The sequence below is a fragment of the Crocuta crocuta genome, unplaced genomic scaffold (assembly GCF_008692635.1).
Source record: "Crocuta crocuta isolate KB4526 unplaced genomic scaffold, BGI_CrCroc_1.0 scaffold345, whole genome shotgun sequence".
NCBI lineage: Eukaryota > Metazoa > Chordata > Mammalia > Carnivora > Hyaenidae > Crocuta > Crocuta crocuta.
In genome coordinates, this window is record NW_027527574.1 from 2,853,406 (window position 1) to 2,875,024 (window position 21,619).

Here is a 21,619-nt window from a genome sequence, read left to right on the forward strand (position 1 = left end):
CATCCCAAAGCTAACATTCTCACCTTTAAAACATCTGTGTAATATAAGCGGTCTTTTCATTTCTACTAGAAAAAAAATAGATTCATTTCCTGGAATTTCTTGAGTCCTCCAATACACAGCACAATAGCCCCCTCAGACGTCATTTCTTTTTCTGGTGAGATTTCTTAAATGCATCAGGTCTCTGTGGCTTTGATCAGACAGGAAGGTGAACCCAGCAGCAGTACTGGAATATTTTGCTACTGATCCATACAATCAGTGCTGAATTATCTAGTAGTCTCCACTGCCTGACATTTGTCTTCATCCACAGAATGCATCTGTATGGACCTATTGAAATGATGCTGCCCCTTGGGAACATCTTTGGAAGAGCCAAGAAAGCCTTCAATTGCTACAGGACATAAATGAGAAGGGTATCATTTTCGTTATTATCTAAGATGAGTTTGGGCACTTTAAATGTCACCCATCTGCTGAAAGATCATAATTCCGCATGAAAATATAATAGCCTTCCAAAACAACAAAGAATAGATCAGTTTTATGAGGCAAATTGAGATAGAAGAAAAGTGACTTACTCAAGGTATACAATAAATTAGGAGACTGAGCACCACTTTCATGCTCCCAGAGCACTTGAGAGACCCTCATTCCTCCAAGCACCCTAAATGCCTCCTAATGCCAGTGAGAGAAAGGATGCATGAGAAAGAGAATTCAAGCTTTAGAGTCAGAAAGACCTCAAGCCTGGTTCTGCCATTTGCTATCCGTGACAACAGCATGGGCATGCTCTCTCTCTGAGCCCGTTTTCTTGACTATAGAATCCAACTAATGACATGCCTATCTTGCAAGACATGGGATAATGCATGGCTTAATACAGTGTCTACTAAGTAGTAGACTCTCAATATATGCCGTTTCTTAGCTCCACTGTTCTGTCCTCCATTACTTGGCTTCCAACAGAAGAAGAGTGGAAACATTTTTAATTTCTTAAAACCAAAAATTAGCTTGTAGAGATAGAGATTTTCAAGAAGATTTCTTTCACCAAGAAATAAAAAAGCAAAGATCATTTATTTATAGTGCTACAATCTCATATCTCAGTCTGTTTATAAATGCCACTTAAAGGCCATGCTTAGTGGTTTAGTGTAGCTAGAAACCAAGAATTTAAGTAGAAAGTGCCATCGATTTAATCACACTGAAGTATTTATAAGCACCTTTTAAATATACGATGATAACACGTTATATGTCTTCATGAATATCTCTACAGTGACTGCACAAAACACTTGTTAGATCCATCCTAAGTATAGTCAGAGTACTCACTGGACTTCTGGAATAGTTTAAAAAAATAAAGTGTCTCTAAAATAATGTTTTGATTAATTAAGTGCAATGGGATCAAAACCAGATGGACTTGGCAGCAGACTTGTTCCCCTGGATCTCAGGCTGTTTCAGAGCAGTGCCAGCTCAGAGAGGAGATGATCAATGTCACACATTCCACACTTCAGGCACTAATAGATCCTTGGCTCTAGGTTTCCCAGTGTTCAGACAGAATGCCAGAAGACACGTGCTGTGACAGAATCATTTTGGAAGCACCCATGCAGACCAGAGAAATGAATAACTGCTTTGGGCACTGAATAGCTCGGGCACCAGCTGGTTCACACTGGACAGTGATTAGGATCGATCTCTTTATACTGTACAGTAACTGTCACACTTCACAAACACACACACATACACATTAGGTCTTCCTAAGGTGTAACACAAGGACCAGCACCTTGTAACAGAAGTATCCACTCAATGGGAAGTGGAATTGTTTGAAAAACCACCAGACTTGCCTAAAGCTGGTTAGTGATTTCCACATGAACTCATACTCACACCTTTCATCCTATTATCCAACAAACGTGTATTGACTACCTCTCAGGTTTTAAATGAGCCCATCTTTCTGCTGTTCAGGCCCTGAGGATATAAATGCAAACAAGATAGATAAAATCCCTGTCCACTAGTGGGCTTACTTTCTAGCAGGGAATTACAGATCAATACATAGGCAAACCACTCCAGATGGGAGATGTTCTTGGAGCTATCAATTGGAGGAATACCTAACACCCCTCTAAAATGATGATAAGAACACTGTCCACTGATCTTGGAAGACTTTTGATGTCTTGTGAAGCTACTACCCAAGTGACCCTTATAGAGCCGGCTTAATCAGTACCTCTGCAGTAAAATAAAGAAAGAATTTTTATTTTAAAATTGGCTGGCCTGGAGGAGCCTCAGTGACTCAGCTGGTTAAAGTGTCCAGCTCTTGGTTTTGGTTCAGGTCATGATCTCAGAGTTCATAGTTCAAGCCCCACGTCAGACTCTGCAGTGATAATGCAGAACCTGCTTGGGATTCTTTCTCTCCCTCTCTCTTTGTCCCTCCTGCTCTCTCTCTCTCTCTCTCTCTATAGCAATATAAAAAAACAAACTTTAAAAAATAAATAAATAAATAAATAAAATTGGTTAGCCTGAAAAATAACTTACCCTGGCATATTCTGATACAAATTAACTAACTAAGTAAGGGTTATAAGTGGCCTCATCAGAAGAAATGAAAAGAAGCTTATAAAGATATTCACTGGCCAGTGTTTGTTCGTAGTCATGGTAACTAGCAAAATAACCAATATTAACTAGATTATGGGATTATCTTTTACTGCACTTCTACTAACACCGAAGATAAAATTTCAGTAGCAAAAAAAATGTTCTTATAACTGCAAGAATATTTTTGCTTAATACAACAAGTCCTGCTTTTTCTACCTGATCTACCAGAAAGATGACTTCTTTGGGGCTGTCAGTCCCATGCAGTTCCCTTCCCATAAACCACTCTCTCGTCTATTGTCTCTACCAAGAGGTTGGGCCTAAATGGCCATAATGGCACCTTATCACCATCACTTCTGTCCTGACTGTGGCTAAACACCTAATGCAACCTAAGTCTATCATATCTCTCCCAGAAATATGAGCTTTAAGAAAATGAGTTAGATGTGTGGTATGAAGTCAAAAGTTCATGTGGACTTAGGCCATGAGGCAACCATGCTGATCTGTGTGTATGACGAGTAGAAGATACTTAACCATGAGGAAAAGCAGAGGAAACAGCCCCACTTGGAGAAGCTGAAGAAGAGACCAAGTTGGAGACCAAGACTCCAACTCCTCCAAGTTGGAGACCAAGACTCCAACTCCTCCAAGTTGGAGACCAAGACTCCAACTCCTCCAAGTTGGAGACCAAGAAGGCACCCAGTTTCTGCTGGACTCTCAGTTCTTACAAGGCCCAGGTATATTTTATGTTCCCATTCTTTGTGTTTAGCAAGGTCTGAAACTTGAAGTACATTCCCTTTACTTGAGCTAGCCTGAGGGGAGGAGGGAGGGTCTTTGTCCTGTGCACCCCACAAACGTATAAGGACAAGTGCAGCTGCTAATTAAATTTGATTCAGAATTCCCTCCATGCTGATAGTCAACTTTTTCTCTGAATTCATTCATAAATATTTATTGAGTATCTCTCAGGCTGAGGTATGGGTTATAAAACACTGAAAGAAACTACTGCCTACCCTCAAGGAGCCATCGTGTCCCTGTTCACATCCTGGTCCTCCTTGCTACCAATCACCAGCTACTTGATGAGCTCCATTTGAAGCATCTTACTCTCTAAATCACCAATTTCTCTTTATTTAGGTTATTCCCCATTGCCAACAATTTTTGACCCGTATCAGGAACTTTTATTGATACTACTGCCTTCCCACTCTCCCTTGCCACCTTCATACCTTAGCCAGATGAAATTCTAAGCCCATCCCTATGCTCATTCTCTCACAGACCTCCACTCTATTGCCTCTCCTGCATTTTGTCGTCTTCATTTGTAAAACCACAAAAGCCTACTTGAATCTACATCTCCACCTCTTCTGCGATATTTGCACCCTGCATGATTGATTTGAGAGGAGAAAACAAAAACATGATTGGCTTCATTTCACATTCATGAACAAGAACCCAAGTGTGCCTAATGTATCCAGTGATCATCACACAATTCCTTAGTCCATTCACTTTCCCCTATTTCACATGTTTCTACTCTCTCTTCAAACCTTCAACACCTCCCCCCGACCATCATTTCAGCTGATATCCTTGCTGCAATTTCACTGAGAAAACAAAAGAAATCGAAAGAAACCACCAGAGGCACATGTGTGGCTCAGTCAGTTGTGCTCTTCGACTCAGATCATGATCTCACAGTTCGTGGATTCAAGCACCACGTCAGGCTCTGTGCTGATGGCTCAGAGGCTGGAGCCTGCTTTGGATTCTGTGTCTCCCTCTCTTTCTGACCCTTCTCTGCTCTCCCTGTCTCTGTCTCTGTCTCAGAAATAAACATAAAAAAAAAAAAGGACACAACCAAAGCTATCCTCCTGACCACATCTGTATCCATTCACTCTGTGCCCTTCCTTACTGCCAGTGAAAATATCCACATTCCAATCTAAGGCCAACCCCTCTACTTATCCAACAGTTCTCCTCTACCCCCACCTTCTCAAGGACACTGCCCCAATAATTCCCTGCCCCTTGCTTTATTATAATTTTTTCCTCTCCTCTTGAATGTTCTGATCAGAAATGTTGTCATTTCTTTCATCTTAATTTTTTTTTACATTTATTTATTTTTGAGAGACAGAGTGAGACAGTGCAAGCTGAGGAGGGGCAGACACAGAATCCAAAGCAGGCCCTAAGCCCTAAGCAAGCTATCAGCACAGAGCCTGATGTGGGGCTCAAACCCACAAACCATGAGATCATGACCTGAGCTGATGTTGGATACTCAACTGACGAAGTCACCCAGGCACCCCTACATTTCTTTCATTTTAAAACAAACAAGCAAACAAAAATACTACTCTCTCTTGATCTCTCCTCCCCCAATAGGCACCCAGCTTCTGTGTTCTCCTTTATAATAGAACTCCTTGAAATAGTTCTTATACTTGTCTCATTTCTCCTTCCCATTCTCTTTTGAATTGGCCACACTACAAAAAAAGTGGGTGTTAAGATCAACAGTGACTTGGGGCACCTGGGTGGCTCAGTCGGTTGAACATCCAACTTCAGCTCAGGTCATGATCTCGCAGTTTGTGGGTTTGAGCCCCGCATTGGGCTCTGTGCTGATGGCTAGCTCAGAGCCTGGAGCCTGTTTTGGATTCTGTATCTCCCTCTCTCTCTCTGACCCTCCCCTGCTCATGTTCTCTCTCTCTCTCTCTCTCTCTCTCTCTCTCTCTCTCTTTCTCAGTAATAAATAAAACATAATTTTTTTAAAAAATTTTTAGATCAACAGTGACTTTCACATTGCTAATTCAGTGTCAGTTTTCAGTCCTCACCTTACTTGATCTATAAGCAGAATTTGACACAGATAATCAATCACTTCCTTCTTGAAACACCCTCTTTACTCAATTTTCAGCACATCCCAGTCCCCCTTTTTGGGGTTTGTTTGCATGGTTTCCTTTTTCCTTCCTCACTAGCTGTTCCTTTTTCACTCATCTTTGCTAGGTTCTCATGGACTTCTTAACTCATTCCTATGACATATCATATAGCCTTGCGGCATTAAATACTATCTATAAGCTGAAGTTTCCCAAAGTGATATCTGACCCTACTCCTCTGCCATGAACTCCAAATCCAGATACCAACTCTCTATTCAATATCTCCACCTAGATATCTAACTGATATCTCAGAGTTTATATAACGAAAGCTGAATTTCTGGTCATAACAATCAAATCTGTTCTTCCCAAAGACTTCCCCATCTTGGTAAATGGTGACTCCACCCTCACTAACTTGGGATAAAAGCATTTATGCTTCAGATTTATTTTGAAATAGAACCCTCAACATGATTTCATGATGAACTGCTTATCTTTGCTTCTTCCCTTTCTCTCTAGTAACATCAGTAATCAGCTCATCCAGCTCATCAGCAAATCCTGTTGAAAATTCTACCTTCAACACAAATCCAAAGTCTAAATACTGCCATCACCCTAATTCAAATTACCATCTTACTATTTCTGTTTTATGACAGTAGCTTCCGATCTTCCTGCTTAACTTTGGGCCTCCACTAGTAGTGAATCCAGATTTAGGGACTGAAAATTATGAAACTTGTAGGGACATAATAAAGAAAGTGTCTATAAAAGCTTAAATACAAAATGAGGTGTGAATGTGAATATTTAGAATTAGAGAAGGTTGTCAGCATAAATAACAAATTCTTAAAGCTGACAAGTAATCACAACATCACAAAATCTAGACAAATAACAGTATTTTTGTTAATTAGCTACCAAGAGATACTTCTGTAATATCTTTTGCCTCCTTTTTTGGCTCTGTACTCTTTGATTACGGTTTCATGTAACAAAAATTTCTTCTTTTCCATAAAAAGAATAAAGATAATTCAGTCTATCCTCTATCATGATTGATCAAACTTTTTATAAATATTCATAGTTGGGATACATAAATATATAATTTTACCTCCATTATCCTGTAGGCCCTGAGGAAACATTGAAGGATTTTTGAAAAAAGAGAGTGTAGGATTTCCATTTTACAAACATCAGTCTGGCATAAGTTTTTTAAAGATTGAGTCAGGTTTAACATTTATTTATCTTTAAGAGAGAGAAAGAGATAGAGCATGAGCGGGGGAGGGGCAGTGAGAGAGGGAGACACAGATTCTGTCCCAGGCTCCAGGCTCTGAGCTGTCAGCACAGAACCCGATGCGGGGCTGGAACTCACTACCCATGAGATTATGACCTCAGCTGAAGTCAAACACTTAACCAACTAAGCCACCCAGGTGAGATTGAATCAGGTTTAGGCCAGAGGCAGGGAGCCCAGTTAGGGGAGCATGTTAATGTAGGCTCAAAATGACAAAAGACTGTCTCTGACTGAAAATGAGATTACTGTCTTAACAGCATTCTTTCGTTTACTTGGAGGGCACTGGGTGGGGGGAGGGGGACCTCATCAAAATTTGTAAAAAGAGAAGACAATTAAGTTAGCCTCTGCTTATTTCTTTTATACAAAAATATATCAATCTCAGAAAGGGATTGTTTCTGAAAGACAACCAAGATCTTCATAAGATGTTCAACCTCAACTGTTGAAAGTTAACTCTACTTGATGTATGAATTATCCAGCAATCAGATATGTGCCTGAAAAAAGTGAAAGTAATAAACATCTTAGTGGTTGGGGTTGACTAACTTCCACACAGTAGGACAGAAATAATTATGGGTCCCTTGGCTACATATAAATCACTAAAAGAAAGGATATGTTCCATGGCTTACATTTTTTTAATGTCCCAAAGTGCCCCACATAACAAGGAGGAAATTACATGCCACTCAGTAAAAGATTTAATCACTCTGACACCCAGTTTATAGCTGTTTTTTTTCCAAACCCTCCAAAATGTATGTAAACCTCAGACTATAGGCAAATCCCACAAGTGGTAACAAGGTGGCCTCTGAGAATAAGAATCTGTATCACTGGGGAGCACACATATATTTATGTTTTCCCTTAGTTCAGAGATGTAAGAGAGATGAGGGCATGGCTACACAGAAAGATTCATGGCTTTGGTGTGTGAGAGGACAAGGGCTGCCTCACCCTGACCCCTTCCTCACTCTAACTAATGATAAGAGCCACTCGGGGCTTAGTCTCTTCGGAGTGTCTTCAGCCTGCCAGCTCAGAACAAGCAAATACACTCTCCTCTGCACCAGGAGGTTTACTTAGAGGGCAGGTGCTGCTCTGCTCTGCACAGAGAGTGGGNAACCTTTTAATCTCCATTTGTCCAATTCCTGCATCTTATTTCTGATTTTAATTGGTTTTTAATTCAGAACGGAAAAGACAGTTACTTATAATCCTGGACTCCTGCCTTGAAAAATATCTATTCCCCCCCCCCCAAAAAAACAATAAACCCTGAAATATGTATATTTTTTGAGAGAAAGAAAGGGAAAAAATTTCTACTAAACTGGGGCAGGAGCCACTGTACAGTATCTGGTTCAAGGAGGAGCTTAATACAATTGCTGAATAAACATATGAATGAAGTAATGAAACTTGAAACAGTTGACCTATTGATCACACTTTTGCACTCATTATAACAAAAAGTTATTTTCTAATGATGTCTTGAAACCTACTTTTGGAGGGACATTCTATTAGTTCTATATGGCCCTTATAACATATGATGGCTTCAAACAACAGGAATGTGTCCTCTCACAGTGTGGGAGGCCAGAAGTCCAAGATCAAGATGTCACCAGGACTGCACTCCTTCAAAGTCTCTACATGCAAATCCATTCCTTGCCTGTCCCAGTTTCCAGTAGCTGTCAGCCATCCTGGGGCCTGGGGACACATCATTCCAACCTTGCCTCCATGGTTATGCTGTGTCTCCTTTTCTGTGTGTCTATAATCCCCCTCTGGTTATCTCTTATAAACACACTTGTGTGGCATTTAAGGCCCACTGAGATAATCTAGGATAATCTCTTTAGTCCAAGATCTTTAACCTAATCATATCTGCAAAGATTCTTTTTTCTCAATAAGGGAACATTTAGAGGTTTAGGAATTGGGATGTGGTATCTTTGAGTGGCTATGATTCTGCCTGTTACACACACCTTACGTGGAGTTTTTCCTACAATGACTGGATAAGGGAGATGTTTCCATCAAACTACCAAGAAAAAACAAACAGAAAACCAAATGAGCTTAAAAGAAATAAAAGAAACTGTGAGTGTGAAAGCTGAGATGTGAATCTAGGGAGTTGAACTCTCATGTTCCGAGTCACTGAACTATTTATACTGCCTTCTCCAAAGGGCAGAGTTCACCAATTCACATAAACTAGGAAATCCAGGTAAAGTGTGTCTTCAGCAAAGCTTGCATCAGAGGCTTAAACGATGTCGTCAGAGTTTATTTATCTGCATCATTCAGTTCACCTCTCCACGTTGACTGTATTCTAGAATTCCTGTGCTATGTTCTCTGGTACCAGAGAACACACATCACCCTCCCTGGTTTAAGTCCAACCATTCCACCCATCACTGTGGTCAGGAGAATAAGCTCATCTCTTTGTGCCTGAATCAAATGGCAAGCCTGGGGCTAGAGGGTGTGTGACAGCCCTTTCCAAACTGCACAGACTCAAAGTGGAAGGGAATGTTTCTCCAAAGTCAAATCTGAGAGCTGTTACCAGAGGTAAGGTTAAAGGATGCTGAGAAGTTAAAAGCAACAGAGGTCCACTGAAGGTTTTCACTGCAAATAGGAAACCATTTCTAGGAAGCAACGGCTCTCATTTTAGTTCCTTAGGGAAGCTGATATTATTTACTTATAGAAAGAGCTTATGTACAAAGGAGTTAGGAAGAACACTAGCCCACTGTAGAATACTTCACTAGCCTCAGCTCTCCTCTGATTGTGTTCCTTGCCAAATGCAAAATATAGAACAAATGTACCTAATCATAAAACCTCTGCCAAGTCACTACACTGAAGATTTGTTATTCCCTAAATTATTCTCTGGGCTAATAAAATAGTAGAAGGCAGATGGTAAAAAAATGTCTTTCAACTGTTTCTAAATCCTTTGTAATGTTTAATAATTTTTATATTTAAGATATTATTACTTTATTAAAAGTTAATGAACTTTATGACTACTTAAATGTAATAAACCATGTTACTACAGAGAAATGAGTCTATCTCAGAGTCTTCACCCTGCATCTTCTATTTCAGAACTTACCAGGTCAGCATAAAAAAAAAAAAGGGTAAGGAAGAAAGAACTGTGTTCAAGACATGTGTCACTCAAATATATAATTTGCTAATCCTAATTCTGTTTAAGTTCTTTCCTCAAGAGCATAGGCAAGAAAAGACAATTACTGACAAGAAATGGGAAGAAACATAGCAATCTAAACCAGAAAAAAAACTAAGAGAAGAAGAGAAGCAGTTGCAAAATTCTGTGTGATTATCCCAAATTTATTCCCTCATTTAGAAATTCCTCAAGTAGAGTCTGTTTTCATATGTGGAAGAAGATTAGTATGCTTTCAAGTTCCAAAGCTCCAAAACTCAAATTATTCTGTAATATCAAATTCAATATAATCTTCAACTCATTTTAAGAAATCTCTAGTTTCCATGTTTCTTATAAATTGTTATGGAACTTGGCTTCAAATTCTTCTAAACACTTTTGTAGGAATGAGTAAAAAAAGAATTTTAATATATTTGTTGATATCAAATATATATTTAAAATCATTAAAACATAAAATAGGAGATTTTATATACATTGCTGATCAAAAAAATTGTTTGGTAAGTTTTTACCCTCGAGCAAAAAATAAACATAGCACAAAGTCATTTTTCCTGATAGGTTTCTCCAGTGCTTTCTAGTTATGTAGTTATTTTAAAGCATTATTAAAATTCTTTCTGCCTTCATTTTATATTTAAAGGAAGATTTGTGTTTGGAGACCAAAGAATACATACACACATGCAAACATATACACACACACATATACACGTCTACTCCTTTCCAAACTGGTTAAGGAACAATTCAATATCGACCCTAAATATATTTGCATGATATGACAATTAGGAAATCTCATTGAGTTTATTTAAAATCTGTTTTCAAATTTAAATGACTCAAAATTAAACCTAAGTATTTTTTGTTCCCAAGGGAATACATAAAAAAATGAATACTATATATTCTATATAACTATAATCTATTATTTTATATTACAAAAACATTTTCACATGTGACTTCTGATTATCAAGATTCATAAATTGTTGGCAGCTTGACAACAGAAAATGGTTAAGTAGTACTGTAGAATATCTATATACTCAAAAAAATCATTTTATATTTTTTTCTGACTTTGTTCTATGAAGAAAAATATGGGTATGTATTACATGTAAGCACAGAGAACATATTTACTAAAGATACTTGATATTATAATTGTTACAGTGTGTTTTTATTTTTTTAATTTTTTTTAACATTTTATTTTTGAAAGACAGAGAGACAGAGTATGAGCAGGGAAGGGCAGAGAAAGAGGAGACACAGAATCTGAAGCAGGCTCCAGGCTCCAAGCTGTCAGCACTGAGTCTGGATTCAGGGTTTGAACTCACAAACTGTGAGATCATGACCTGAGCCAAAGTCTGACTCTTAACTGACTGAGCCACTCTGGTGCCCCTGTTACAGTGTATTTTTAAAGTTGATATCCTTGGATCAAATTCAAGGAATGTTTAGCCTGTTCTCATACAGAGGTTTAGCTTATGGAAGATAATACAGCTGATTTGTCAGTGCAGCATGAGCAAGGTACATGTATCATACACACAGGACTCACTTTTCTTTCTAATCTCACAAACTTTAATCAAGTTCTGGAATTAATATTGCTGATATCTTAGATCATGCTTTCATTCACACTGAAGTGAATTTTGGGAATATGTTTAAAAAATAGATCCAAGTTACAGACTTAATATACACTTTTTGAGATAAGAACTTTAAGAAATGAATTCCAATTTTAATTCAAATATAAACTCTAAGATCAGCACTTCACAGCTGTCTGGTGGGACACATGCAAAAGCTCCCAGTAAAATGTGTCTGACTTCAATAGAGCCTATAATAGGATTTTCAGGAGGACCACTGTCATCCCTATGCTCTCGATAAAACTTTCACTCCTTTCTCATATCTGCCACCCCCAACATTCTTGGCCTTGTGATCACCTCCCCAAATTCTTGACTGTACCCTAAGAAGCCCCAGATCTTTCATCAGCTAAACTGATATTTTAGCAATCCTCTATGTCTGCACTATCCTCTGTGTCTTTCTAACAACCCTTATTTTCCTAAGGGCACAACGTCTTCAACAGTTATCTCAAGGGGTAACTATTCTTTTCTTTCACCCTTCCCATACTTTAGGGATAAAGTCAAATTCTTCCTTAATCCTTATGGACACTTCCCAACTGTTTCTCTTTTCTCTTTTTTTTTTTTTAAAAAAGGCAGAGGGTGTATTTCATAGCAAATTATCCTTTCCTAGTCCATGCACTTCCACATTTTCTTAGATTATGATTAATTCACCCTTCTCCTCTCTCCTCAAAACTTAATACTTCCCATCCCTTCCTCAAGTGAAGACCTTACTTCTAATTTCACTGAAACAAACAAAAAAGTGCCAATCCCACCATCTAATCTACCAATCAGACTGTCTCTGTGCCCATGGCCTTATCTTCTTTCTAGGACAATGGATGAGCTTTCTTTGCTCCAGTCTAAGGCATTCCAACTCCTTGACTGAAATATGAGTAACATATTTCACACTCTCATGACTTCCACCTCCCCCACCCCCTGCCCTGGCTCTTCATTTCCACTTCCTTTACTGGACACTTCTCTTCTTACCCTCTAACTGTCAGAAACCTCCAGGACTTAGTTCTAGGATATTTTTTCTCCACCTACATTTATTTGTTTGATGATCTTATCTATTATTATAAATAAAGTTGATATCTATGCTGTTCAATGCAGTAGCCACTTGCCAACTCTAGCTACTGAGCACCTGAAATCTGGCTAGACCAATTTCTAAAATATACACTGGATTTGGAGTATAAGTGTAAAATAATGTAAAATACTAACAATTTTTATATTGACTATCTTGGATGTATTAGGTTACATAAACCTATTATTAAAATTAATTTTATCGGTCTATTTTTTAAGTTTACTGATTTATTTAAGAATCTCTATATCCAAAGTTGGGCTTGAATTTACGACCCCAAGTCACATGGTTTTTTGACTGAACTAGCCAGGTGCCCCTTACCTATTTCTTTTTATCTTTTAAATGTGGTCACTAGAAAATTATCAATCACATTTGTGGTTCATATTATATTTCTGTTAGATATTGATCTGTACTTTAGTGACTCCAAATTTGAGCTCACACTTATACACTACCTATCTGACATTTTCATTGGTAGGTATAATAGGCACATTAAACATAATGTCCATATCTCAACTCTAGGTTTAAGCCATTGAAAACTATAGGTCACTCTCTTCCTTGTCTCAGAAAATGGCCAACTCCTATCTTTCAGTTCATTAGGTCCTAAAGTCTAAAAATCATCTTTTTTTGACTCTTCCTTTCCCTCACATTCCATACTCAGTCTCTTGGCAAGTACTGACAACTCACCATCAAAATATTTTTTAAGAAGGTATTTTAAGAAAGTGAGGTCAAGGAACAGGAATGAACAATGAGGAAATAAAACAAGAAATAAAGAGGTAATGTAAGAATCCTTTTTGAGTTGACCATCACTACAAAAAACTGGTTGCTCAATTGTTTAGGACCTTCTGAGAAGCTTCATAGAGTGTAAATGAGACCATTCTCCCCAGAGAAGGAAAGGAGGAAACATTTATCCATTGGCTCTTATCCTCCCTTCCTGGTTGCTCATGTGTCAGTGTTGAGCCCATTTCTGTCAGTGTCCCAAGCTGGGAAGGAGTCAGGGAACCCTGGAGAAGGAAGCAGTCTCTATTGCAGTTGCTAGAATAAGAAGTAAATCTGAAAATATTTCAAGTGGTGTGTGAAAGATGTGTGCCACAACTATCCAAAGAACATATGGTGCAAACCTCTACCCAGCTCTCCTGATCATTGATGTAACATTGGTAGCTTGAAATTGGCTACATTAAAGTATTTACACCATGGAAATTGGCAAAGGCTATAAATCAGGCTTCCTCCCTCTACCCCATCATAGCCAGTTAATAAACATTTGCTAGCACAGCACTGTAATGATAGCTACAGTTTACCCTTCTCCAACTTCTTTTTAGAACTGTAGCCACATTAGGGTTTTTTTGTACTTCTTTGTAATTATGTCTGTGCTTCCCTCCCTTCAGCCATTGTAAATGGTTTTCCCATGACCTAGAACTCCAAGCAGGAATTACTTCTTGTCCTAGTAATTCTTCCTTATCTGACAGAGTTTAGCTTAATTGTCATTTCCTTTGGAAAGCCTTTGCTGACCCCAGTCCAAGCCCCATTCATTTGTCATATACTCTCAACTTCATACGAATGATTATTTAACTGATACCTGTTTCCCGAGCTAGACTACAAGTTCCATGGGCGAGCAAGTTATGACCATTTTCTTTCCCTTTTATAATCCCCATACCGAGTTTTATATATTTACTGAATATCGCAATAGAAATGTTTCAATTGACAGTTATTAAAAGCAGTTTTACAGGGTGCCTGGGTGGCTCAGCCAGTCAAGCGTCTGCCTTTGGCTCAGATTATGATCTCACATAATCTATGTGGGTTTGAGCTATGCACCAGGCTCTGTACTGACAGTTCAGAGCCTAGAGGCTGCTTCAGATTCTGTGTCTTTCTCTCTCTCCATCCCTCCCTCCTTTCCTTCCTCCCTCCCTCCCTCTCCCTCCCTTTCTCTCTCTCTCTCAAAAATACATTTTAAAACTTTAAAAAAAACAAAATAAAGTTTTGTAACAGAAAAAAAAATTTAATAAATAAATAATACATAAAAGCATTTTTTACCATTCTCCCACCAGTGAAATTGCAATTGGTTTTTTTTTTTAGAGCTATATTCTTTTAATTTTTTTTAATGTTTTATTTATTTCTAGGAGAGAGAGAGAGAGACAGCGTGAGCAGGAGAGGATCAGAGAGAGAGGGAGTCACAGACTCTGAAACAGGCTCCAGGCTCTGAGCTGGCAGTCAGCACAGAGCCCGACGTGGGGCTCAAACACATGAACCACGAGATCATGACCTAAGCGAAAGTCGGACGCTTAACTGACTAAGCCACCCAGGCGCCTTGAAATTGCAATTGTTTTAAGAGTACTCAAAATGTGGGAGACCATGTTGGGGAAAGAACAAAAGGCATTTTTTGGATAAGCATCACTTCTACCTATAATCCACTGAGCCAAATCTTAGTCACATAGTTCCACCTAACTGTAAGGGTATGTTAGCCAAGTTCCCAGGAAGAAAGAATACAGTAAGAAGTTTGATAAATATCTAGTCAGTCTCTGCCACAGTCAGCCCTTTTGAATATCAAATATCCAACCATTCTTATTCCCTGACAAAATACACTTTTCCTCTCCTCAAAGGAGGTAACCTAAAGTTCAATCAAGGTATTACATCCAGCTCAGAGTCCAGAATCTCTATTTGCAGTCTTCTCCATCAGGTCCAGGTGTGGCTTCTTCTGGCCAGTAATAATATATACAAAATATAACATTATTTCCACCTTCTTCCAGAAGCACAAAACATCCAGCAGTAGGACAGGTATAAGATAACTTCAGTAAAAACTCCATTCGTGAAAGGGAAAAAGAAAAGACACATAGCAATTACCAGACAAAAGAAGTTAGAGAATCCTGCTGGGGAGGCACTGAGAGGCCCCCTAACCTGGAAGTGGGGAAGTTCTTTGAGTATACAATGATTCTGTCCTAGAAATACACTCCTTTATTCACTTTTTTCCTAATGGTCTCTGGATCTACTCAGGGAAGATTTTTCTTTGCTTGTTAGCTACTTCTTGCTATTAACCTCCTTGCGGGCTATCCAGCTTTTGTGGGTCACTTCCAAATAAAGCCAGGTTATTTTACTTTTGAACATTTTATTAAATCAAAGTTCATGGTTTCTTTGGCAATACCATTCTCTAAAATATTTGTTAGATTTTTTAATCCGTTCTCTTCTAATTAATTCTTCATGCCAATAACCACATTCTAAATTATTTTTTTAAGCATAGCTTTAAAAAATCTCTTTTGTATCTTCATTTCTTTACCCCTTGCTTTAGTCTCTCAATTTAGTGGGAAGTGCCTGGAGGTGATCTGAGAAAATGGGCTGGGTTAGGAAGGACACACCCTCAATCTGATTTTTGCTGCAAGGGTAAGTCTTAGACAGTTGCTCAAAACCAAGGACTCAGATACCTAGTACCACTCTATGCCCTTTCATTTCTGCTTGCAAACCAGCCAATACTTTTGTTAAGTTCATCTCTTTTATATAATAACTTTCCACAAACAGCCAAAACCACCAACATAGTCAATAACGCTGTTTTCCAACTTCATCACCTAGAACAACAAAGCTCCGAAGGTACATGGTTTAGATTCCAACTTATTGCTGGTGGCAGTTTCATCCTTATGTAAGACGCGCCTCCAACCCTTTAATTTCTTGCATCTGTTCCCATGCTGCCACTTAGTATAAACTACTGTAGCAGTGAATTCTATAGCTCTTCCCCTGTGTCTTATGTTTCCACCCACTGCTGACCAAATCTAGAAACTCTACTTCTCAAATACCTCTAAAATCTCTCCTCTCAGTTCTGGCCCCAGTGCCACTACCTTAATTCAAGTCATCTTTTCTCATATGAATTAGTCCCCTCAGTGACAGACCTGTGCGTCCAAAATTCATCACACCTCGTCTCTGCTTTCAGAAATGGCTGAACAATGCAAATGTGGTCACGAGAACTTTTCACTAAAACACCTGAATGGTGGGACCCTAGGTGTCTCAGTCCATTATGTATCCGATTCTTGGTTTGGGCTCATGTCATGGTCTCATGATTTCATGGGTTCTGCGCTGGCAGCATGGAGCCTGCCTGAGATTCTCTCTCTCTCTCCCTCTTTCCATCTCCCCCACTCATGCGGTCTCTGTCTCTCTTAAAATAAATAAACTTAAAAACAAAATAAACATCTGAATGGTCCCATTATTTTTAGGTTAAAATTCAAAGTTCTCCTCAATCTTCATTTTAGTCATATAAAATCATTTCAGCTCCTGCAAATATATTACAGTCACTTTCTCAGATATCCATTACCAGGTAGAGGTTAGACCATCTGACTGTAGTCAGAGTTCTATGGAACTTTTCTTCTTTCTTGAGTAAATGTTTAATCGCCCTTCAAAATTTACCAAAGACTTTAAATCTCCTGGGAATCCATCCCTGATTACTAAATCTGAAGTACGTATCACCTTCCTATTGATTTCAAAGCAGTAAAGCTTATTTTTATCACAGTATGAGTCACACTACATTGTAACTATCCATTTATCCTTCTTCATCCAACCACATACAAATTACATATATCAAGGTTGAACTTCTTGAGGGTAAGTAGCATATCTTTTCTCTCTATATATCTCACATATAAGTAACTGTTGGTTGAACAAATGCATGAACCTCACAATTACATCATGGCATTACCCCCAATGTCAATCTTCAGTCTTCACCTGTGTCCCTCTCTTAACTGCCAGATCTCGAATTCCAACTTCTTAATGGTTATCTCCATATTCATGTCTACTTAAGCAGGTCTAAAACTCAATTCATTGCCTTTCCCATCTCTTTCTCCATCTGCCTAAATTCCACTTGTCCTTCTCCATTCCAATCTCACCTTAATGATGTCTAATGACCCAGCATTCCAGTCTAGAAACCTTAATATTTTTCTTTAGGAATTCTTTGCTCAAATGAATTGGTGATAGCCAAGTTGAAATTGGTGATAGCAAAAAGAGTTCTTTTCTAAGGCATTTCACAGAACTCCCAATATATTAATCATCAACATGAATCTTAAGTAGTAAATGCATTTTTTAAAACTTATCTAACTGGATGGTGTGCCTGGGTGGCTCAGTCACTTAAACGTCTGACTTCGGCTCAGGTCACGATCTCACAGTTTGTGAGTTCGAGCCCTGTGTCGGGCTCTGGGCTGACGGCTCAGAGGCTGGAACCTACTTCAGATTCAGTGTCTCATTCTCTCTTTGCCCTTCTGCAACTTGTGCTCTGTCTCTATCTGGTCTCAAAAACAAATAAATGTAAAAAAATTTTTTTTAATTAAAAAAAAATGTATCTAATCAGAGATCCCTTTTGCTGAGGTAAATGCCTCAGAACTAGTGTCTGAAAACTACATTTTGGGAAGTGCTGTTGTAAATCCCCTCTCCACACTTACTTGATAGTCATTATTGCCCTAATTTAGGCCCCTGCCATCTCTTACATGGACCATCTCTTTCCCAGGCAACCTCCTCTCTTATCTCTCTGTCACCATTCTCTCCACAGTCTCTACTGACAGTTTTATTTTTCTATCAGAAAAAATATGGTCATATCTCACTGTTTCCCCACCCTCAGCTTGAAATAACCAGTGGCTTTCCATTACACACAGGTTCAAATCCTAGGCCTGCTACTATATTTTCTTCTAAATCTAGCCTCATCCATCTTCCTAACCTCATTTCTTATCATATCCCTCCTTTCCCAAAATGTATCACATTCTTTCTTCCTTCAGAGCTTTAATATTTTTCTCCCATGGCTCAAAATGGCTTCTTCTGTTCCCACACTACATTTAACAAATTTCTCCTTAAAACGCATTTCTTTTTTTTTTTTTAATATTTTTATTTATTTCTAGGAGAGAGAGACAGCCTGAGCAGGGGAGGGTCCGAGAGAGAGGGAGTCACAGACTCTGAAACAGGCTCCAGGCTCTGTGCTGGCAGTCAACCCATGAACTGCGAGATCATGACCTAAGCGAAAGTCAGACACTTAACCGACTAAGCCACCCAGGCGCCCCCTTAAAGCCCATTTCTAATGAGATCTCTTCTGAGAAACCTTCATTCTGGCACTTGGCTGGTTACTCTATAATGTTTCCATAACGCTTTGCACTCAACACTAGTATAGCAATTGTCACATTGGATAATAATAAGTTACCAAGACACTCATCCCCACCATTATCCTATGAGCCTTTTAATCTTTATTTCTCCAGCTCCTAACATAGGAAAAAAAAAAAATCACACTGAATGAATAACATAAGAAGCAATAACAAAAGAGGAAAAATGTATAAGAAGTTATAAAGGCTTAAACAGAAATATATTTTAACAAGTCATTTTTTCTAGAGGTGCCTGGGTGGCTCAGTTGGTTTCATGATCTTAGTGTTTATGAATTTGGCTCCACATTGGGCTCTGTGCTGTCAGCACAGTCTGGAGCCTGCTTCAGATTCTGATTCTGTCTCCCTTTCTCTCTGCCCGTCCCCCATTGATGCTCGCTCACTCGCTCTCCTCTCAAAAAAAAAAAAAAAATTAAAAGTTTTTAATAAAAAAGTCATTTTTTCTAGACATTAGTCTCAAGAAAATATCACTTTGCTTAAACAGACTTCCAGGTTCCATCTTACCAAGTTCCTGATAGAAAATAAGCCTTTGCTATAATTTTTCTTAAGGAAAATTCTACAGTTCCTAAAAATACATTTGGGGTTTGGAGGGAACACATTCACAGCTTGCCTATCCTATCTACCCTGCCCAACAATAGAATTCAAAGCCATAAACCTCTCACTACTTTAGAAACAATGAACTACATGTTCTTAGAACTTGTATCAGAAGAAATATTATTCTGTTGGAAGACATGAGTAACCAGTTTTGTCCAAATAAATCCCTCTTTCCCATTAAAGTACTCTCCTCGCAATTTCTGGTGGTCCCCAGAGCTTAGTAACCCATTTAATCATGCCTCCCAGGGCGTCTGGGTGGCTCAGTCGGTTAAGCATCCAACTTTTGCTCAGGTCATGATCTCATGGTTCATGGGTTCGAGCCCCGTGACAGGCTCTGTGCTGACAGCCAGCTCAGAGCCTGAAGACTGTTTCAGAGTCTGTATCTCCCTCTCTCTCTGACCCTCCCCTGCTCATGCTGTCTCTCTCTCTCAGAAATAAATAAAAAACATTAAAAAAAAAATTTTTAATCATGTCTCCCTACCTCCCATTGTTAAGATTTAAAGTATGGGTTTTTGTTTCACCAAGGAAATTCCATTAAAAGCACACCAGAAGAGGGGCGCCTGGGTGGCTTAGTTGGTTAAGCGTCCGACTTTCGCTTAGGTCACGATCTCACGGTTCGTGGGTTCGAGCCCCGCGTCGGGCTATGTGCTGACTGCCAGCTCAGAGCCTGGAGCCTGTTTCAGTCTGTGACTCCCTCTCTCTCTGACCCTCCCCTGCTCACGCTGTCTCTCTCTCTCTCTCCTAGAAATAAATAAAATTAAAAAAAAAAAAAGCACACCAGAAGCAAACAGTTTTGCCTTTTGGTTTACTGAAATTCTCTGCTCCACCAAAAACTTACCTTTCACAATTAGATCCATTGGGTCTTTGAATTTTTCCTTTACACTAAACATGCATGGCTCCTTAAAAGAAGTTTGTTGCGGGGTTTCCTCAAAATGTTCCCTTTTGAACGGGTGTTTGGGAAAATAAATCTTTTTGTGTGCTGTCCAAAGTTCCTGGACTCCATCAAGTGTTTCTTCTTTTTTAATCTCCAAAGGTATAAATTTTACAGATTTTGGTTTTTGGTGTTTATTTCTAAAAACATTTATAGAAGTACTTTGAACTTTATTCTGTGAGTAAAACAAAGATAAATTTAATAAATTTTAATATTAATAGTATAATATGAAAATTATACAATACATCTTATAATAAAATTATATCCAGTCATTGCCTTTTACAGAGTACCTTTACTATATTAGACATTTACTGTAATGCACATGACAGTAATCAGATAAAGCAGATGTTATCCTTTATAGTTCTTCAAAAGCCCTTAACAAGAAGGAAGGTTAGATTTCACTTCAAAAAAAAAGTGTAAATTCTAAAATAGTAGTTTTCTCCTCACATCTGATATTTTCAAATGCAGCTTTAAATTTCATTTTACAATAGAAATATTCAAACAGTAGACATATTAAGAGTTTAATATTTTCAAGCATCTTTGAAAAATTTTCAAATGTTCATAAAATGCTCTTTTCCTGTTGAACCAGAACTTACAGCTTTTCCTGGAAGTAGGTTCTCAAGAAAAGCATGTTAATAATCAGATATGTATTTCAGATCCTTTAAATTACTTAATTCCTTCTTAATTTTGACTACCTTGAGCAATAGAAAAATAATACAGTCCCAGATCTCCAACAAGTAATTATACAAACAATTGTAGTTGTTCTGGTCATTCTCTTGGCCCATAGAGCAAGCTACAGTCCCCTGCCCTCCTCACGCCCCTCCAGAAAAAAAGATTTAGACAAGTTCAAATTGTTGCCAACTCAAAATGCCAGTAAAAGGATTTTAATAGACTAGTACTATGTTTTGCCAAGCAATCAAAGATGGAAGAGTATGCTATTATGATTGGATAAAATTCTCTACAAAGGTCAAGGTTCTAAAATACATCTATCTAACTCTTTAAACTAGTATTCGACCTATGTTTCTACTGGTGAAGTCAATATAACTTAAAATCATTTTTAATTGGTCAGAGAAAAAAATTAGTTAAGCAATGTGAACAATGTTGATTACAAATCTAAACCCACTTATGAGCAGTTTCAGCATAGATGATCATTCAAAAGAAACATATGCAAAATTATATCCCCCTCCCCTATAAGCATTTAAAAATATTTAAAGTCCTTACCTAAAATTCAGTTTTAAAAAAAAGTATTCAAGGGGCACCTGGGTGGCTCAGTCAGTTAAGCATCGACTTGGCTCTGGTCATGATCTCATGATTCATGGGTTCAAGCGCAGCATCGGGCTCTGAGCTGACATCTCAGAGCCTGGAACCTGCTTCGGATTCTTTGTCTCCTTTTCTCTCTGCCCTTCCTCTGCTCACACTCTCCTTCTTTCTCTCTCAAAAATTTAATAAACATAAAATTTTTTAAAAATATTCAGGGGCGCCGGGGTGGCTCAGTCAGTTAAGCATCCAGCTTTGGCTCAGGTCATGATTTCATGGTTCGTGGATTTGAGCACCACATCAGGCTCTGTGCTGACAGCTAGCTCAGAGCCTGGAGCCTGTTTCAGATTC

At 38.5% G+C, this 21,619-nt stretch overlaps 1 protein-coding gene across 3 annotated transcripts in view; it reads right to left on the minus strand.

Annotated features, from left to right (window-relative positions):
* Nucleotides 1-21,619, minus strand: part of IQCM (IQ motif containing M) — a 503,262-nt gene that overhangs the window by 408,199 nt on the left and 73,444 nt on the right. For all 3 annotated transcript variants that reach the window (XR_013336742.1, XM_077770736.1, XM_077770746.1), the window contains exon 4: nucleotides 19,919-20,186. Coding sequence is in view for 2 of the 3 variants with exons in the window: in XM_077770736.1 (XP_077626862.1) it covers nucleotides 19,919-20,186 (268 nt within the window). In the remaining variant the exon portion in view is untranslated. The remainder of the gene's footprint in view (nucleotides 1-19,918; nucleotides 20,187-21,619) is intronic.